Source organism: Sebastes umbrosus, chromosome 13 (genome assembly GCF_015220745.1).
Source record: "Sebastes umbrosus isolate fSebUmb1 chromosome 13, fSebUmb1.pri, whole genome shotgun sequence".
In the NCBI taxonomy this organism is placed as follows: Eukaryota; Metazoa; Chordata; class Actinopteri; order Perciformes; family Sebastidae; genus Sebastes; species Sebastes umbrosus.
The window spans coordinates 26,844,804-26,864,376 of NC_051281.1; the positions used below are offsets into that span (position 1 = coordinate 26,844,804).

Below are 19,573 nucleotides of genomic sequence, written 5' to 3' on the forward strand. Positions count from 1 at the left end.
ACCGCTTTGTCACATCACTTGGGTCACTTTAGGATTAGGCAACAAAACCACTATAGTTAGGTTTCCATTTACCATTACCAGTTAGGTTTCACACCGACGGCCGTGACAAAACCTCGGTGTGTGATGACCTGGAAATGAGAACGGGCCGGCTCAGAACTTTTTGTAAGCTACATTAGTGACGTCTGTGACGTGTTTAATATACTTATGTTACATTGTTTCCGTACGTATTGAACTAAGTTTACATAATAGTTTATATAAGACCAACCATGGCGTTTTTTAGTAAACCTAACTAAGTCATTTTGTTGTGTTTTTTTGTTTTGCTTTATTGCAATTGAGAATATTAATCACGTCTTTAAAACTGTTTAAAACTGTGACCGTAATACAGGAGAAAATATGTTTCCCTCAGAACATATTGTGGTTATGCAGTTTAGTTGTTTGTCGTATGTTGTATGTATTTTTTTTCTATTACAAGCTTTTGTGTGTTATTGGGTTGCACATATATATACATTTATATAATATGTTTTTCTATTCTGTAGTTTTTGCTCTGTGCTGGGATTTTCTATATTTTATATTCATACATGTACTGATGGTCTGCAGCTCTCAGCTCCAAGTCCATTGGTTCCTACTGAAGATGAAAATATACAGAGAGGTGTGCGTTTTCTTAACTTACCTTTTACTCCTCTATTGTAGATTGTTATGTGATCCTGTCTAGTTGCTTCAGTACAAGTTAAACCAGTGGACATGATGGCCAAATTGTCAATAATAATAATAGAAATGATAATATGGATGGATGGATAATTTCACCAGTCATTCTAATGTGATGAAAGATACTGAGCATGATTTCTGTTACTGTTTTGCAAGGCCATGTTGCATACATGGTTAAGAGTAACAACTTCCTCATTCTACTCACCAGCTGTACTGCCAAACATGGGTGTTGTGTTGCTGAATTTTGGCCACCTCAGCTACAAATCAGATGTAGTTCCTTCCTCTACTTTAATACGTGTGAGTTTTTTTCGAAGAGAGGTTCTGTTGCAATCTGGGGATATTTGTGTTTCCCCAACATCATGCACTGCATGTTATAAGAGTTCCTGAAGTAGAAGGTGAAGGTGATTGTGGACTCTAGAGAGGATGGAGACATCAGCGGACCAGAGGGATCATATCTCCTTCACCCAGAGTAACCCGCTGTTTGACATGTCGCTCAGCAGGACTGATCTCTACAGTTTCACACCTGAGGGTGAGTATTACAGTAAAGTATGACAGAAAGAATGAAACCTTTCAAATCAAATAGATTTGGACTTGTGAGAGAAAACATGGTAACCAGATTTACAGGAGTTTAATTACTTAACCTTAACTTAAAGTTACTACATGGACACAACAATTCAGACATGTTCTCATTTGCTTCACTGTTCCTGATAGGTTGTAACTTTTTAACCATCTGCAGATGAGTTATAGCTCCTCAGCAGGAGTATAATGTAATGATAACAGAAAGAAAACATGGATTTATTTCTCAACAATTAAAATTAATTAAAATCGGTGTATTCGAGAAATATTTCTTGACCTTTTTTGAACACTCTTGGGGCTAATAATATGGACCTCTCTGTCTTATTCTATTTAAATGATGGTTATATGGTATGCATCTTAACCACTCAGCCACCAGAACACCCCACATTTAGAACATTTTGTGACATCCAGGTCTGGACCCTACAGTCCAGGCAGTAATTTATGTTAGTTATATTGCTGAGATCATCACATTTGAAAATTACAGCTTGCAGTGTAATCCAAATAAATTAAATAGATATTATAACAAAGAATTAAAAGGTCTTTAATGGAAGCATATACATTGAAAATAAGATGGTGGCGAACAGATCTTTGAGGTGCTCCATAGTTCAAAACAAATTATTTTTATTAATTCATTAATAATTATTAATTATAAATAAAATAATCATTAATTTCTGAATGATTTATGGAGAAGGAGTGGGATTAAATAAATTTGAACTTCTTCTCACTCCTTCTCGAATATGTAAACCAACGCATCAAGTGTTTGACAATTTATTTTACTTATGCTTTTCCTTGTATGTAAATACTACTTTTTTTCTGGCTGTCCACTTGTTTGTATGATCATTCTCTTTTTTTATTTTAAATTTTTTGTTATTTTACATGTTCAAAATAAATTTTGAAATGAAATGAAATCAATCTTGTTTCCTGTATAAACATTGACAGTTTTTATTTAGTATTTCCATTTTTAGCTCTTGATGTTGCAACCTATAAAATGTAATTAAAATCCAAACTATTGAACAGCAACTGGGACACTGATTGGCTGGCTGCTTTAAGTTTTCAGGGCTCTGGCCAATCAGAGCTTCTACCACTGCTCTCTGGTATTTTGACAGGGATGAACTGTGTATATTTATGTATCTAAAACGTCAGTGTATGGTAGTTATGGCAGCAATGTACATGCTGAAAACAGTAAAACTTCTAAAACTCAAGAATACACATGTAGGCCCACTGTGTTGGTATAAACTATAAGTCACAATGAACATTTTTATAGATACTTTACTGTCAAAGTAAGAAAAGGTTTGTAATTGTTTTCAACATCAAGGAATTTACTATTGAGAGCATTTCCACCCAGGGGAAGTAATGAATTACCAAATGAGTTTCTATTCTCCCCCCACCTCCACAGTGTTTGGACAGAGCAGTCAACAAACCTCTCTCATAGCACATGTTTTCACTTATTAAACATAGGTGGAACTAAGAAGATTAAACCTGCATTTGTTTTTTGGCCCCTTGCGGGCAGCGTAGCAAGCTGTAAACATAACACTGACATAGCTCATAAAGTTATTGTGGCAAACGTGTTAGCAAACAGTCACGGGGTGGCTGTGGCTCAGAGGCAAAGTAGGTCATATGTCAAAGTGTCTGTGGGCAAGATACGTACTGAACCCCAAATTGCTCCTGAAGGACATCGGTGTGGGAATGAGTATTTAGATTCATCAGTGTTTGTGTGAATGTATAAATGTTGGCATGTAGTGTGAAGTGCTTTGAGTGGTCAGAAGACTAGAAAAGCACTGTATAAATACACATTCACCATTTATGTATCCAGCAGACACACATTTGATCAGAGCTGCGATTGACAGCTGCCTAGAGACTGCTGAACTCTGATTTCTTCACAGATTATCTGTCCTATGCACTACTGTCAGGGTATAGTGACAGTTTTATAAAAAATACTTTTTTTTATATCATATTTGCTCAAAGTTACCAACTGCAGCTTTAAAGTCAGACAGTGACAATGAGGAGAAGATTCCAAAGTTATTTTCAGGTTGAGTAACACAAAAAGAGCTTGTCTACCAAGCTGATGTGGAAAAGTGTACAGAATCTGCTGTCAGTCAGGAAATGTCCTCACACAGCACCCGAATGAAAGACGTATTTTGTGGAAATTAGTTGTACTGTGAGCAAACAAGATGTTCATGTTGTTTTAAAATAGATACTTGTAGGAGTAAGGTTGTATTGTTTCTCATGTCAGTTGTTAAAGGAAGCATTGTCATGTCAATTGTACAAATTAAAATCTTCTTCGGTTTTCAACCACATCAGCTGCAACTGAGAGTGAATGAAATGGCAGCCGTGACCAGTAGGTGGTAGCACAATTTCATCTTTCCTGTTTCTGAGGGTTCTGCTGCAAATGTCTCCTGAAATTAAAGTGACTAAAGACTATTTTAGTTGAGTTTATAGGAACACAGAAAACTGCACCACAACACACAATACATAAGGTTATCATATTATACACAGAAAAGGTTTTAACACATACAAACACACTACAAAAAACATAGGTAAATAATGAAATAAATCTTAAATGTCTTTAAAAAGGCGTGTGAGTGAATGTGAAAAAAACAACCATGTTAACAAGCTTGTTTTAGTGGTAGAGGGGAGTTCCCAACAATCTAATGGATCCTGTCACTTAGGGTGTAATGACATAACTACTCATAATAGTTGACATATTAATTATTCTTTCCAACCACAGCCATGGCAAACATTTTATGTCAGGGGTTACATATGAATGAATCAAAAGGCCTTTAAGAAGTTTGACAAAGTTTGGAAGATGTCTTAACTCCACCTACAGTGATATGTCAAAATGTCTTTGTGATAAAAGCCTGTTGTGCCAGATAATTTCAAAATGTTATCAAGTTATGCTCATTGCTAGCTCTCAATATTACACCAGACAGACACTGCTATCAAAAGGTCTAAATGGACAAGCCTGTTCAAGACTTTCTACAAAGTTTAGAAGTTGCTTCAATGATAATTTGATAAATTAGGACAACTTGAAAATAAATATTAGCCAGTGACACTTGCACTGACCCCCCACTTACTCTATAGTGTATGTACTAGAGCTAGAACTGATCGATCATCAGGAAATTATTTGGCAATCATTTTCATAATTGATTTATCATTCAGGTAATTTCTGAAAGGTCCAGTGTGTACGATCTGGCGGTATCTAGCGGTGTGGTTGCAGATTGCAACCATCTGAAGTTTCTTCCGTGTGCCAAGCGTGTAGGAGAGCTACGGTGGCCGACGCAAAAATGCGAATGGCCCTCTCTAGAGCCAGTTGTTGTAAGAGTAGCGTAGGTCATTTGGAGCAGAGCCAGTGCTAAGAGTGTGAGTGCTCAGCCTTGGGCCAGCCCTAACTATAAGCATTATCAAAGAGGAAAGTCTTCAGCCTCCTCTTAAATGTGGAGAGGGTGTCCGCCTCCGGGACTGAAACTGGGAGCTGGTTCCACAGAAGAGGAGCTTGATAGCTGAAGGCTCTGGCTCCCATTCTACTTTTAGAGACTCTAGGGACCTCAAGTAACCCTGCATTCTGTGAGCGCAGTGCTCTAGTGGGGTAATAGGGTACTATGAGCTCCTTAAGATATGATGGGGCCTGACCGTTTAGCGCTTTGTAGGTGAGGAGGACGATTTTCAATTATATTCTGGATTTTACAGGGAGCCAGTGTAGAGAAGCTAATACAGGAAAAATATGATCTATTTTTCTAGTTCTTGTCAGTACACGAGCTGCAGCATTCTGGATCAACCGGAGAGACTTAAGATATTTTTTAGAGGAGCCTGATAATAAGGAGTTGCAGTAATTTCTTTTTCTGCATTGTTTTGAGACAGGATGTGAGTGATTTTTTAAATGTTACATAGATGATAGAAGGCAGTCCTTGAAGTTTATTTTATGTGGGAGTAAAAGGACATATCCTGATCAAAGATAGCTCCCATATTCTCTACGGTGGTGCTGGAGGCCAGAGCAATGCCATTTAGAGTAACTATATCATTAGATAATTTGTTTCGGAGGCGTTCAAAGCCAAGTAAAATAACTTCAGTTTTGTCTGAGTTTAACATCAGGAAATTGCAGGTCATCCAGGTTGTTATGTCCTTAAGGCATGCTTGAAGTTTAGTTAACTGGTTGGTTTCATCTGGCTTGATCGATAGATATAATTGGGTATCATCTGCATAACAATGAAAGTTTATGGAGTGTTTTCTACGAACATTGCCTAAAGAAAGCATATATAAGGTGAATAGAATTGGTCCAAGTACAGAACCCTGTGGAACTCCGTGACTAACTTTGACGTGCACAGAGGACTCATCGTTAACATGTACAAACAGAGATTGATCTGATAAATAGGACTTAAACCAGCTTAGTGACGTTCCTTTAATGCCAATTAAATAGGATGTGATGGTCAATGGTGTTGACTTTAACAAGGTTATAGGTAACAATGTGTAACATTTTTCGCTTTATTTCTTTTTGATATATATTTATTTAAGCATTTGAAATCTTTCCAAAGATTTCAGTCGAAAGTTAATAAAGTAAAAATGTTGTGGCTCTTGCATCATCTTTCCTTAAATTTAACCAAGTGCTGTGAGTACCTAAACATACAAAAAAAACGTAATCAGTAGTATTTCATTACAAGAGCAGATATTGTAGAAAAAAATAAATGACATAGTGAAGGTTTTGCAGATAGTACTTTCAGCAACATTTTGCAGCTTATCAGATAATAAAATCTCCTCATTATATTAATAGAAAACGTAATTCACATAATTTTACAAAACATATTTGCTGTTGTAAATGAGTTGTATAAACACGATATCTATGAGACAGGGTTGTTGCAACTGCTTAAAATATGGAGACTCCTCTAATTGCTATTCTAAGATTTAATGCATTCTGAATTAAAATGAAACAAAACCATCACTGACTACTGATTACATATTTCTCTAACCTGCAGGCCCCTGCCGACTCACAACCACACACAAGCACCTCTGAAACCTTCAGAGGGGACAGTAGTTTACCTCTCAGTCATAACCAGTTTGGTCTAATGTCACTTTCATGACTTTTCTGCCAACAAAAAGAAACCTATCTCCATTCCCTCGAGGTTGTCATCGTGATTGACAGCTGACATTTTCCACTGGTTGTCCAAATGTTTCATGCTCGGAGCTTTCAAATTTATAAAAGCATTTGTATCAGCTGGATGAACCAGGCTACTTTTTGTCTCCTGAAATGACCTTCCCAAGATGCAAGTTTGCTGCAGGAGATTGATCACATTCTGGTGTTTTAAATGTAGTTTCCTGTATGTGTTTCAGATCTGAAGCCAGCGAGGTCCAGAAGACAGTGGTGTTTATATGTGATTGTTATTTACCTCATCTTGCAGACCATTCTTAATGCCGTTCTCATTCACAAAGGTAAGACTGCATACAGATAGTATTATTTGTTATCAAATATTTATTTTTAAATGTGATATATTGAAGATAATCAAGATTATTTCTACACCAGTTTGTATTATGTATTATCAAACTCAAAGTGAATGAAGTTACTGATGAAACATGCTTGTTATTTTTTTCCCTGTCCCAGTTTTCACGGTGGGGTCTTCACTATCTAACACCAAGTTGGAGAAACAGATCTCTAATGACATTCTCCTGGATGGAAAACAGGGCACTGACAACATCCAAACTCTCCTCTACAACAACAGTCAAGAAACCAAGACCTTGAGGGATAACCTAACGGCCCTGAAGAGCCAGGTCCTCCTGCTTTTTATATACAACATTTTACTGAATGTAGCTTCTGTATATAGCTTCAGAGTATATAGTTCAGTTTGGTTTTTGTTCAGCTCACATTCGGTTTAGTTTTTAATGTACTTTAGCTCTATTTATCCAGTTTATCAATGACAAAAAGTAACTGTAAGGCCCTGGAATAATTACCATGAATTGGATCATTACAAATACTTCAACGTTTTAGGAAATAGACTTTTTCCTGTGTGAGATGAGAAGAACCATATCAAGCTCATGTCTGGATGTTAACTACAGAGTTGGAGCCAGGATGTTAGCCACGTTTAGCATTAAGACTGGAACCTCTGAAGATCACTAATTTGCATCCTTTCTATAATCTGCAAAAAAGCAGAAATGTATTAACAACAAGGTGTGGTTTCATGAAGAGCTACAGGCTGGGAATATTCCTTTATTTCTCTTATCTTGATTTTGCCAAGTGGTTGTTGTCACAGACCATGTGAATATAGCCACATTCATCTGATGGTCTGAAGACAAAATCATGTAGCAGAGAATAAAGCAATGATGACTTGAGGTCATATCTGCTTTTTCAATATTGCCCCTAAATTGCCCAGAGTATCCCTAACCCAAGGATAGCGATAGACAAAGCAATACAACGGGCAACTACTGATGTTCAACAGTACCCTAGGAGTTGCCTCAGCACTGTTGCTTGTTTCCTGCAGCATTGCCCATAGAATTGCTGAATATAAATAATTAAATATGAAAATAAATCAAATGTCTTTTTGAGTCAAATATTAATATTTGATTTAAAGTACACATTAAATGTTTTGTTAGTATTGGCTTTGTTGCTTGCTAGCTCGCAAGGTATTTGTTTTTTTAGCTATTAGCTAAGCACGCTATAACAATATCCACGTCTAAGTATTACTTTCGGATTGTTTCAATTTGAATAATATCAATGATCATCAGTTTTGGCTGGTAGCAGCCTGGCTAACTCTTAGCTCACCTATGGGAGCTAATGTTACCTTACTTCCATGGTCGAAAAATGCTAATCTAAAAAGCAAATATGCATTTCAACATCATCATCATAACAAAGCTGTAGTGGCACACTAATGTAAAATAATAAGCAATTTTGCACAGCCATTTTATTTCTTAAATTTTGCATTGGCAGCCGGGCTCTCTGTGATGACATCACAAACGTTGATTGGCTGAGGCAGTTGTTGTCCCAGGGCTATCATATAAAATGTTGGTATCAGGACAATAATCAATTGGCAAAATCAGGCAATCTTCCAGTGAGGTTTCTAGGTTTGGTACCATCATATCTGTACAGTACAGACAGTCCAGCCAGAGGGGCTGCACAGAGCTACTGGGTAGATGGATACTGTTATTTGTCAAGAAACAGTTCCAATATCTATCTAAAAATGTGTTAACATTAGCTAACATTAGCCACAATGAACTACTGGTCAAACCAGACCAATGTTGCTTTAACATCACAGTTATGTTTCTGTTGGTCGCCATGACAACAGGTCACCAGCCTGTGTGGAAAGGAGGGTCAACTGGGCAGGCTGCGGTCTGACCTGAACCTGCTCAACACCAGCACCCTCAACCTCGAGGGAAAACTGACAAACATCAGCGTCACCCCAGGTAGGATACACGTCTGTGTGTGTCTGTGTGTGTGTGTGTGTGTGTGTGTGTGTGTGTGTGTGTGTGTGTCTACCTTAAGCAATTAAAAAATAAAGTTAGAAGCTGAAGTTAATCAATTAAATATGAAAAGTGTGGTCGTGTTTAGCAACCAAAGATTCTCAGTGTAAAAAGTTCATTTGGTTACAACTGATTTAGCGAAGGTGCATATATGTGCAGCAGGAGACATTAGCTTTCAGCTGCAGGTCTGGCGATGATCCCGCCGTTGATGACCTGTCATCTCTTGTCAGACGGCTGATGAAAACCAGCTGATGGATGGGCTGCAGCCATTATTTCACATACCCTCGCAACTTAGTCAGCGCACTGACATTTCCTGTATGAAATCTCTATCAGGGTGGACTTTTACTCAAAGCCGACAAATTACCAGTCTGAGGCAGATGTTTTCCAATAGGTCTGCCATCACCCAACCCCACCACCTCTGAGTCCTTGATCAAACTTACAATTAGTGATAATGACCTTTAGCAACCCTTGTTAGTGTGTGTATGATTTGCTAATAGTTTCAATATGTTTGACATTGCACAGGAACAAATGGCAGACGAACAATCTGTCTGTCCAACTCTTTGCTCCAGACAGGGCTGTCTCTAACAGTGAGGACACTGAGGTCATGTCCTCTCTATTGTTACTTACTTACATGGTGGATATTTTAACAAGTATTTTTAGACTCAGTATATCTAACCCTTGTGCCTCACTTGAAAATGTTTGCTCTGATATCCTTAAAGACAAAAACGTCTGCCAAAAGACTGCCATAAAATTACATATTAAAGCTGGTAATCTTCTTCAAAAACATTTTTATTTTATTTGTTGAAATTCTCATTACATCCCGACAGCAATCAATAAATTGGTAACACTTTATATTAATAACCATCATTTATAAATGAGTTAAATAAACTTAGTTAATAGTTATTTTAATGTTAACAATGAGTTATATATTGTATCACAGCTGATAAGAGACAATAACAATTACATTCTGATTACTTTAGTAAACTATTTATCATCAGTTTATTGTCGCACACATTATAACATTTTATATACCATATTATGTATTTGTTAATAATTACCAAATTATTTGTTAACCTCTAAAAAATTGTTAGCAAAACATCTATAAATATTACATAGATAGATGGGCCAGAAACCAATTATTAACCATTGACAGAGTATTAACTATCTATCTAAATAATGTTTATAGATGTTTTGCAAACAATTTCATATATATATATGAACAGTTAACTGACTAATATAAAGGGTGAAGGGGTCTAAAGGATTTTGATGACACCATGACCTTTCCTGCTGCCATCAACCCTAAATTTCGATTGGTAAAAAAAAAAAAATCTAAATCTAATAAACAGATTTATTGAGAAACTTCCAGAGAAATAACTCCTCTCGACTTTATTGACCTTTCCTCAAACACCACCCTCAGGATAAACCTTTCATTTTAGGCTTTGAGAGCAGCACTTCAGTATAGTGGGATGTAATGAGCATTGTAGGCTCTAACATCAGAATTTACTAATTTTGTTCAGCTGGACTTCCAAGGATTTGTGATTGAAATATATTCATTAGTCACATACGTGTGTGGTCTAAACTACTTAAAACTGAGACTTCTGACTGGTATAAAGCCTACATCGGCACTGTCTGTGTGCATTATTCAGCATGCCATGTCCATCAGTAGATCACATACCGTATGCTTCTTTCCAGGTGGCCGTGGTGTTGCTGGCCTTCCGGGACCGAAGGGTGATGGAGGACAAAAAGGAGAACCTGGAAGGCCAGGTGAAAGTGGTGGGTTTCATTGCGATTATTTGTAGAATAATGTACTTGTTGGTATTATTAAAGCCGTATTAGATATGATTTTTTTTAAAGGAACTTACAAAATGGGGCTGCAACAGAAAAGGGTGTCCCATCCACACTAACTGAGATGCTGTCGGGCACTTCAGTGCACACACCAGAACTGACAAATCAAATGAAAAACAAACTGTGACAACTACAAAGCTGGACTCACTGATGTATAAACCTTCTGAAATCTCTGTCTGCTTCAGGCTAGGCATGGCATCTTTATTATTTTGTTATAAAGCATCATAGACCTGCCAGATTTGCAAACGGTAGTAAAAATGTAAAAGTTAAGTCTAAAAAGTACCTCTCCACTCTGGCCCACCTGGACCTCTGTGGTTTATCACCACATACCTGCAGAACTAATGACTTTGCCATCACCTCAGCTGTACTTTGCGTTTTGTGCTGGTTAGCAAATGTTAGCTTGCTAACATAAGACTCTTGTGCCGAACGTACACATCACCCTGCTGCGCTTCCTCAACAGCCACATTTATAGCCTAGGTTAGAGTTGTTTTGTTGACATTTTTCAACATCAGAGTTGCGAGTTGCTCCGGTAAAAGCAGACCCAGCGCGTAAAGACAGTAGAGCCAGGAAAAGGCAGTGGAATGTCTCCGGCAGCTGCTACGAGCCGAAACGTGATGCATCCGGATGCTGTGTACATTGCCCATTAGTCGGGTATTTAATTAGCATATATATCTGATGCATAAATACATTAGAAAAACTGTTTTTGAAAAGAGCTCTTGCCAAATAAAGTTGTATTATAAGCAGGGCGGTACTGAATGTGTGTTCAGGCAAAGAATCCTGAAAATCTGTTCCTCATACTGCGCACGTTTACTGGTTGACTCACATACTGACTCACAGTGAGGCCGACCAAACACTTTACTGAGGCTCAGATCCTGGATGTATCAATAGATTGAAATTATGAAATTATTATGAAACTTCAGTTTCTCTTCCTCCTTTAACTTCTGGTCATCGTCTGTGATATTGCTGACAAGGCGCCGTTTCACGTGATGAATAATACAGTTTGCACAACTTGCATTTACGAAATATATATTTGCATATAAAAAAAATATATACACATCTGTTCATAATCATCACGCTCACGTGTGTGTGTGTGTGTGTGTGTGTGTGTGTGTGAATGCAGGTGCCAAAGGGTCACCTGGGGCCCAAGGACCCCCAGGGGATCAAGCAGCAGCTGTACACGGACCAAAAGGAGACCCAGGGCTTCCAGGTAAGGGTTTGTATATTGGTTGAAGAGTTCATAGCTCCACTATGGAGACTCTACATGAAAACAAAAGCGTCTTGAAAAACATTTTTCATTTCTCATGTTAAATCGTTTCCTTGCCATTGAATAGACGTGGTGGGTCTCCTTCCTTATAGAGCTGTTACACAGAAATAAAACATGTATCCCGACGTAACAGCCAATATTTCCTCTTTATTTAATATCATACAGTTTATCAACTAGTCATGTCATAATAAACACAAACATTATGGCCCAGTGATTCAAAAGAGCTTTTGGTTGCTGATCTGAAATAACTTTAAATCGTAGTTTTAATCTACTCCTGTTTTATTTATTGATATATATCTTTCACGAGATCTAATTTTGATGTCTTGTTGTCAGGTTTAAATGGGCTTCCTGGTTTCAATGGAACTGAAGGTGAGTGTGTATTAAAGTAAAAGGTTTCTTCCATATGTGATGTGCTGTGCAAAGCATTTGAAGTTACAGAAAACATCAAATAACAACTAAAGATAAAAAAAAAACATCACTCTAACGTTTCTTACAAAGATCCAGACTCCAGGAGCCATGTATAAATGATATGTAAGCACAGAAACCATTCAGACCCCATTTCATACCCACACAGCAACTGGTGTGTGGTATGTGATGAGAATGTGCCGACTTCAGACCAGGCGTACACCGAGTTTTAGTGAAATGATGAGAGTTTTTAGGTTGTTGTTGTTGTAATATCCATTTTTTCTGTCTGCAAATCTGCACAGAGTTTTATGAACCTGGCTCCAGGTCTTTATTTCACTCTGTGAAAGAGGGCTGAGTTCATTCAACAATACCAAAAAGCTGTGTAATGTTACAAGTTCACCCAAAGATAAAACTGTAAGTGTGAAATGTAACAAATACAGTATCTGTAGTATTAATTAGAATATACTTTTACATCTGTAAGAGTGTCCAGCTCACTCCCCCACTGCTGAGCTCCACACAATGAACACAATGAGCCGCCTCGACGCCTCCTGCACTGAATAGTTTACTAGTCCAGTTTGTTTTGCAGTCAGTTCTGGTTAAAATCACCTATGACAGTTTATGATATAAGGATTATAAGTTTATATCAGTTAATGTCAACTTGGCTGGAAGATGTATTTGATCATTTTTCCACCACAGGTCCTGCCGGACCACCAGGTGCCAAAGGAGACAAGGGAGACCCAGGAAACGCACCAGAATGTAAGTCTGCACGTGACTGACCTGAGAGCAGCAGAGACAACAGAAGTAGAGAACTACTACTTCAACTAGTTCAAAAACTACTATATATACAGTATATATAACAAAACGAAAAACAGCAAAAGAAAACAGCTGCAACTTTGTGTCACCACAGTGACTGTGCGTCTGGTGCCGGGGAAATACCGAGGGCGAGTGGAGGTGAAGCATAACGGGGTCTGGGGCACCGTGTGTGACGACAGCTTTGACACCGTGGATGGCAGAGTGATCTGTAAGATGCTGGGCTTCCGAACCGCCGTTACCACCTTCACTGCCACCCCGGGTAAGAAGTCCACTTCCACCATCACATGATGTTCTCTGCACTGTATAATATCCTCTAATATAATAGATTAAGCTCCACAGCAGTATATCATCTTGTTAAAATTAGCCCCACCTTTACCAGCTGCAACATTACTGATGCTTACACACTAATGCATCAATAATTACAACCCAATTATATAATATACATGATTCTTTACTTTTACTTAAAGGTCCCATATTATAAAAAAGTGAGATTTTTATGTTTTTTTTTTTATTATAAAGCAGGCTTAAGTCCTATATAAATACTGTGAAAGTATCGGAACACTCAATCCACAGGGAAATACACAAAGCCCGTATTCAGAAACTCTGCATTTGAAACAAGCTGTCACGATTTCTGTCCATTCGTGATGTCACGAATATACAATATTTAGACCCTTGACACAATTTTAAACGTAAACATTCTAAATGTGTCCCAGTTTATTCCTGGTTGCAGTGTATGTGAATGTCATCAGCTGACAGGAAGTACACATGGACCCAAGCTGTTGCCTAGCAACGCAATTCTGTTACAATTCCGTCAAAATGCGCTAAAACAGAGCGTTTCAGACAGAGGGCAAATACAGGTATATTCAGGCCGACAGTATGAAGAAAATAAAGGTTTTTTTTAACATTACAGTATGTAAACATGTTCTAGTAGAAACACATAATACAATTATGAACCTGAAAATGAGCATGATATGGGACCTTTAAGATTCAAATACAGGATTTTTACTTGTAACAGAGTAAATTTACACTGTGGTATTACTACTTTTACTTAAGTAAAATATCTGATATATATATATATATATATATATATGTTATAACATATAAAAAAGCACTTGATGATTGCATGTCTTATTCTCACTGTGCTGTCGTTCTGTAGGGTCTGGTAAGATCTGGCTGGATGATCTGAGATGTTTAGGAACAGAGTCGGACATCTTTAGCTGCACACATAATGGAGTTGGTGTTAGCAACTGCCAACACAATGATGACGCCGGATTGCAGTGTGTCTAGACTGACACCACACCAACAAGAAAAACGTGTTTCAACTTTACTGCTAAACACATGAGCTTAAATGACAGTGTACTGTAAACAAAGGTCATGCTAATAAAACTTCACGGCATCATGTCTATGTCTTTGTACTCCGTTGATTAATAATGTCTCCCAAATGATTCTGAGCTGCGACTGTGCACCTCCTCAGCCCGAATCATTGCTGCACTGTCCCCATGTCCTCCTCCACTCAGCCTCTCTTGCCTTCAGCGACGTGCTTGCCATCACCTTCCATCCATCGCACATCACCACAGATGACTTTGCAGAGGTCAGCAAAGATGAAGAGGTCACATTCAAGGACAGGAGTCGTGCTGAGGAAAGGGTTTCTGACACAGCTGGCTCGGTCACGTTTTCCCAGACGCCTCAGGGAGAACAGAGGCTACTGTATAGATACACATGACGAGTTCACATCAAGCAGCGTCACAGTTTATACCCTTAAATGAGCAATAAGTTAGATTTCACTTGTTAATATCACCAACACAACACTAGACATGATCAGGCTGTATCGTGCTTTAATTCTATTACCCACAGTGACTGCGTTTATTCTCTCATTTACTTTGTGACAGGAGAGAGTTGGGCTATGCTCATACCTTATTATCTAAAGCCAGGAGATTAAGTATTCGGTCGTGTGTGTGTGTGTGTGTGTGTTATTTAGTTAGTCCAGAGATGAGTTGTACAGTCTGGTGGCAGTGGTGGAAGGACCTTCTGTGGTAGGATAAGTCTTTTGCTGAATGTGCTCCTCTGTCTGGCCAAAGTGTGGTGAAGTGGGTGGGTGGTGTTGTCCACAATAGCCAGCAGCTTGGCCAGCACTCTCCTCTCAGCCGCCGTACCCACTGGGTCCAGGCTGGCTCCAAGGACAGACCCCGCCTCCTTTAACAGCTTGTCTAATCTGCTGGCAGCTGTGGCTTTAATGCTGCTGCCCCAACATACAATAGCAAAAAAGAGGAACCTCTCCACCACTGACTGATAGAACACACTCAGCATTGTCTTGCATACACCGAAAGACCTGAGCCTCATAAGGAAGTGGACTCGGCTCTGGCCCTTCTTGTATATGTTGTATATGTCCTCAGTGTTCAGACTCCAGTCCAGCTTGCTGTCCAGGTGCACTCCTATAGGTACTTGTAGGACTGCACTAGTTCCACATTCTCCCCCCCCCCGATGGAGACAGGGGTGATTGGTGTCTTAGTCTTCTTAAAATCCACCACCATCGGCTTTGTTTTTCCCACATTTAGCTGCATGTGGTTTTGGTTGCACCACACCACAAAGTCACCGATTAGTCCTCTGTGCTCTTCCTCCTCTCTTATCTCTTATCAGGTTAGGTGTTAAGCATCAGTTACCATGGTGATCTACCCCGGTAAGAAGTGAACCATTGTCGTAAGACGGAAAACCTTGAAGGGTTAACCCTGAAGTTACCTCTCTAACCACAAATCCTGCTTGGTAGTATAGGTCTCTTCTTTTTTACAACTCAGTGGAATAACAGAAACAAAATAACGGCCAGAGAGAAACAGAAAAAACTTAAAAAGATAGAGTCTGAGTGAAAGCAATCGCAGGCAGCCGGTTATTAAGAATGATATTAAATTACAGAGAGGTGTTTTTTTGTTGTTCTAGGTGACGTTGTAGATTGTTCCATGAGACCACTGCACTAACAGCAAAGGCAGTTTTGTATTTTTCCTTATTTATTACACATTTCAGAGTGGTGTCTGCTATAATTAGCCAGCTCAATCAACTCTATTGTGAACATTTTTTTTTTTTACTTTTTATCTTGTTACAATTCCATCTGGTTACCAAAGGAGGCAGGTGAGATCAAAGATTAATCAGAAATCCTTAAATAAAAAATGAAATGCTGGTTTTAATCAACAGCAGTTCGGCTGACTGATGAGCGAGTACAAATTGAAAAGCAGAGTGAGACATTTAATTTCAGGACAGGGCTGCTGCAAATGGATCGGCCGCCACGAGAAAATGAGACGTCATCACGGCACATCTGGAACGCTAACTTCACAGCCGGGCGAGGAAGGACTTGATTCATAGCCTGCTTTTCCCTTCAGGGGACGGAATCCCACTGCCATCGTGTCTCCCTGTAAGGGGGCACGTCTCCTTTCCTTCCATCCGTCCTTCTATCCTTATGCAGAGGGACGGACGGATGGAGCAGGCAAGGCGTTTTAAAACTACAAAGTGCTGATTATAATTCAGCAGCCCTGTCCCTCCGCTCCTCCCGGGGCCCTGCTCTGGGTGAAAGCTGGAAATAAACATGAGGGGGGTCTCACTCTGTTGTTCATTAGCCAGACCAACCCCAGGTCACCCAGGCCTGCTCCCTGGCCCCCAGACCACTGCCTGTAATTGAGGGCTGACGTGGATAAATAAATGATAGGAGTGAGGGAGGGGGTCGGAGAGAGAAGGAGCGGGTGACAGAATGGGTAATGGGTAATGAGGGTGCCCTCGCTGTCCTCCTCACCTGTGTGAACCACCTCGGTACTGTCGTAGACTCTCTGAGCAGCTGAGACGTTTAGGAAGATATTCATCAGCCATTGCTGCACATTACTGTGTCCTCTGAGCCACCGCAGAGACTATGAGACGCTCTCCTGGAACTGGCTCAGTCTTTGTAGAGGAATGATGGACAGCAGGCTTACTTCTATTTTTGTCTTGATTTGCACGTCTCTCGAACTAGCGAAGTTTGACGGTGTAAATGGTCGGCTATAACAGATAAAGTGACATGAACGTATGGGTTATACTCTCCTCCGATCACATGCACGCATTCGCCCACTGAGATTTGCATAAACTTAGCAGGCCAATCAGGACGTACCTACTGATTATGTTTGTCCCCACAGTAGCCTATATACAAAATGCTGGGTTGAGCCTTCTGGGTCATTGTATTGGGTTATTTCCACAGTGCCACTGGGTAATTCTCAGTGACAGTTGAAACAATGCCGTCCTCCTCTCTTCCACTGCTGCCATGTGATATCTACCCAGCGGCTGGGTCACTTTAACCCAACTGCTGGGTTATCTGCAGGCGGTAAGAAGCTTCTTTTGTCAACAAGCAGTCTCCTACAGCAGTCCTCCAACGCAGTTACATAAAAGTTCCTATCTGCTTTTATACCCACATCAAGTCATTACTGTAGAGACAAACAAATAGCGGTCTGTAGCCTACAGTAATAGTATCTTCATGGAGCTACTGAATGAGGAGACTCTCCTTTAGGTCCAGGCTAGCCAGCTGTCACCCCACCTAGCTTGTGTAAGAAATAACTGAAGGCTACTGCAAATGGTTTATTTTAAAGCCATCAGCTGTCATTAGATGTTTCCTTGATCCATACCAGATGTTACGAATGCAGAATGCAAACAGTGAATCTATTTTTTGATGGAAAAGAAAAAGCCATCATGGTTCCTCTTCTGTCTCTCGATCATATACTGTAGGTTGGAACCAACATGGTGGAGTACCTCCAACAGGCTGAGGTGTCAAGGCCATACCCCTACGTCCTATCACAAATGTAAAATAAAATGTCTTTTGAAAAATGTTCAGATCTCTGTGTTTATTATTACAAGTATTTATTTGCATTACCAAATCTTAAATGTATTTTAGGTTAGCCCTATTTCCAAGTTATTATATGTACAGTTTATTTAAATTACATTTTTACAGATTTTACTGTAAGGAAACGGAAATTATAATAGTCCATTTATGAGGTAAAATTAACCGGCATTCTAGTCAATATAAACCAATATTTGGGTTGAATAATCTAAATAAAGATTCCAAACTTGCACTAAATTTTGGTGAGGAAAAACTGTCATGACCATTTTCAAAGGGGTCCCTTGACCTCTGACCTCCAGATATGTGAATGAAAATGGGTTCTATGGGTACCCACGAGTCTCCCCTTTACAGACATGCCCACTTTATGACAATCACATGCAGTTTGGGGCAAGTCATAGTCAAGTCAGCACACTGACACACTGACAGCTGTTGTTGCCTGTTGGGCTGCATTTTGCCATGTTATGATTTGAGCATCTTTTTTTATGCTAAATGCAGTACCTGTGAGGGTTTCTGGACAATATTTGTCATTGTTTTGTGTTGTTAATTGATTTCCAATAATAAATATATACATGCATTTGCATAAAGCAGCATATTTATCCACTCCCATGTTGATAAGAGTATTAAATACTTGACAAATCTCCCCTTGAGGTACATTTTGAACAGAAATAAAAATGTTATTAATTTGGGATTAATGGCAATTAATTATTGACAGTCCTACTAAAAATATAAAATATAGATAGTATTATATCTTATGTTTATTTTCTTAGATTAAACAGTGAAGCTAAACCCTGGTGAAAATATGTTGAAAGTTGAAAGTTTAATACACATCGAAATTCACATAATAGACATTTATTGATCATCTGATGATGTTGAGGGCAAAATTGATATATCTGTTACCTGGAGGACCAAGAACATCATTACATATCATTCATGGCATACTGCATTTAATTAAGGTTGCAGTTGAGAGCATTTTTGTACCTCTGAAATAAAACTCTGACCTGCATCATTTGTGAAATTGAACTGATTACTACAAGCAAGTAGTAATCAGCAATTGGATTAAAAACATTTGATATGCTCCACAAGAGGCTGATTATGGGAAGTGTTGTTGTGCATAATGGACATGCTGCATTGGTTTTCACCACATCTGGCCTTAAGTACCCTCAGTGGTACAGTAGTACAGTTTGATTTGTGGTAAAATTACACATGGGACAAACTTTCTTTTGCTAAGCAAGCTGGTTCATAAATTTCATATATTCATGGCAGACACTGAGGAGTTTCAAGTGAGTCATATTATATAACCTTTCTTCATCACACTTCACATTTTATGGGGTTGTTCACACACACTGGTTTACTGGTCTGCCTGAATCAGTGTCTGAAACAACTAAAGGAAAGCTATCACTGCTGTAGCTGTAAGTAACCTTCAGTGGCAGGCAGCTCTTTGAAGCATCCTCATCATCATTCAGTTCGGCACATTTTTAGTTCTCCTTGTTCTTCTCTTGTTTCCAGAATAGCTGTTTGTTTTATGCCGACTGGATTATGTGTTGTGCATAATTTATTTCACTAAGCAGTGTTCAGAAATCTATTTTTTTTTCACCTTTGAGTTCCTTCTAACCTCAGTAAATAAACTCTTTCCACTCTGATTGTCTCCAGGCTGAAGGCTAGCTTGGCTTTCATTTTCATCT

The 19,573-nt window shown here is 39.0% G+C and overlaps 1 protein-coding gene across 1 annotated transcript; it reads left to right on the forward strand.

The window, feature by feature from the left end:
- The first annotated feature begins 1,037 nt into the window (after window positions 1-1,037).
- On the forward strand, window positions 1,038-14,449 carry marco (macrophage receptor with collagenous structure). The gene is made up of 10 exons (XM_037790717.1): window positions 1,038-1,234; window positions 6,604-6,702; window positions 6,872-7,038; window positions 8,547-8,664; window positions 10,414-10,494; window positions 11,687-11,773; window positions 12,164-12,199; window positions 12,932-12,991; window positions 13,143-13,307; window positions 14,205-14,449. Exons 1-10 carry the CDS (start codon window positions 1,129-1,131, stop codon window positions 14,333-14,335), a joined length of 1,050 nt encoding a protein of 349 aa, XP_037646645.1. The 5' UTR covers window positions 1,038-1,128; the 3' UTR covers window positions 14,336-14,449.
- The last annotated feature ends 5,124 nt before the right edge of the window (window positions 14,450-19,573 follow it).

Excerpts from the sequence above, each read along its gene's own strand:
- marco (XM_037790717.1), top strand. The coding sequence starts at position 1,129 with ATGGAGACATCAGCGGACCAGAGGGATCATATCTCCTTCACCCAGAGT. Across the intron at positions 7,039-8,546 it reads TAACGGCCCTGAAGAGCCAG|GTCACCAGCCTGTGTGGAAA; the intron begins GTCCTCCTGCTT and ends CCATGACAACAG. Across the intron at positions 13,308-14,204 it reads CACCTTCACTGCCACCCCGG|GGTCTGGTAAGATCTGGCTG; the intron begins GTAAGAAGTCCA and ends GTCGTTCTGTAG.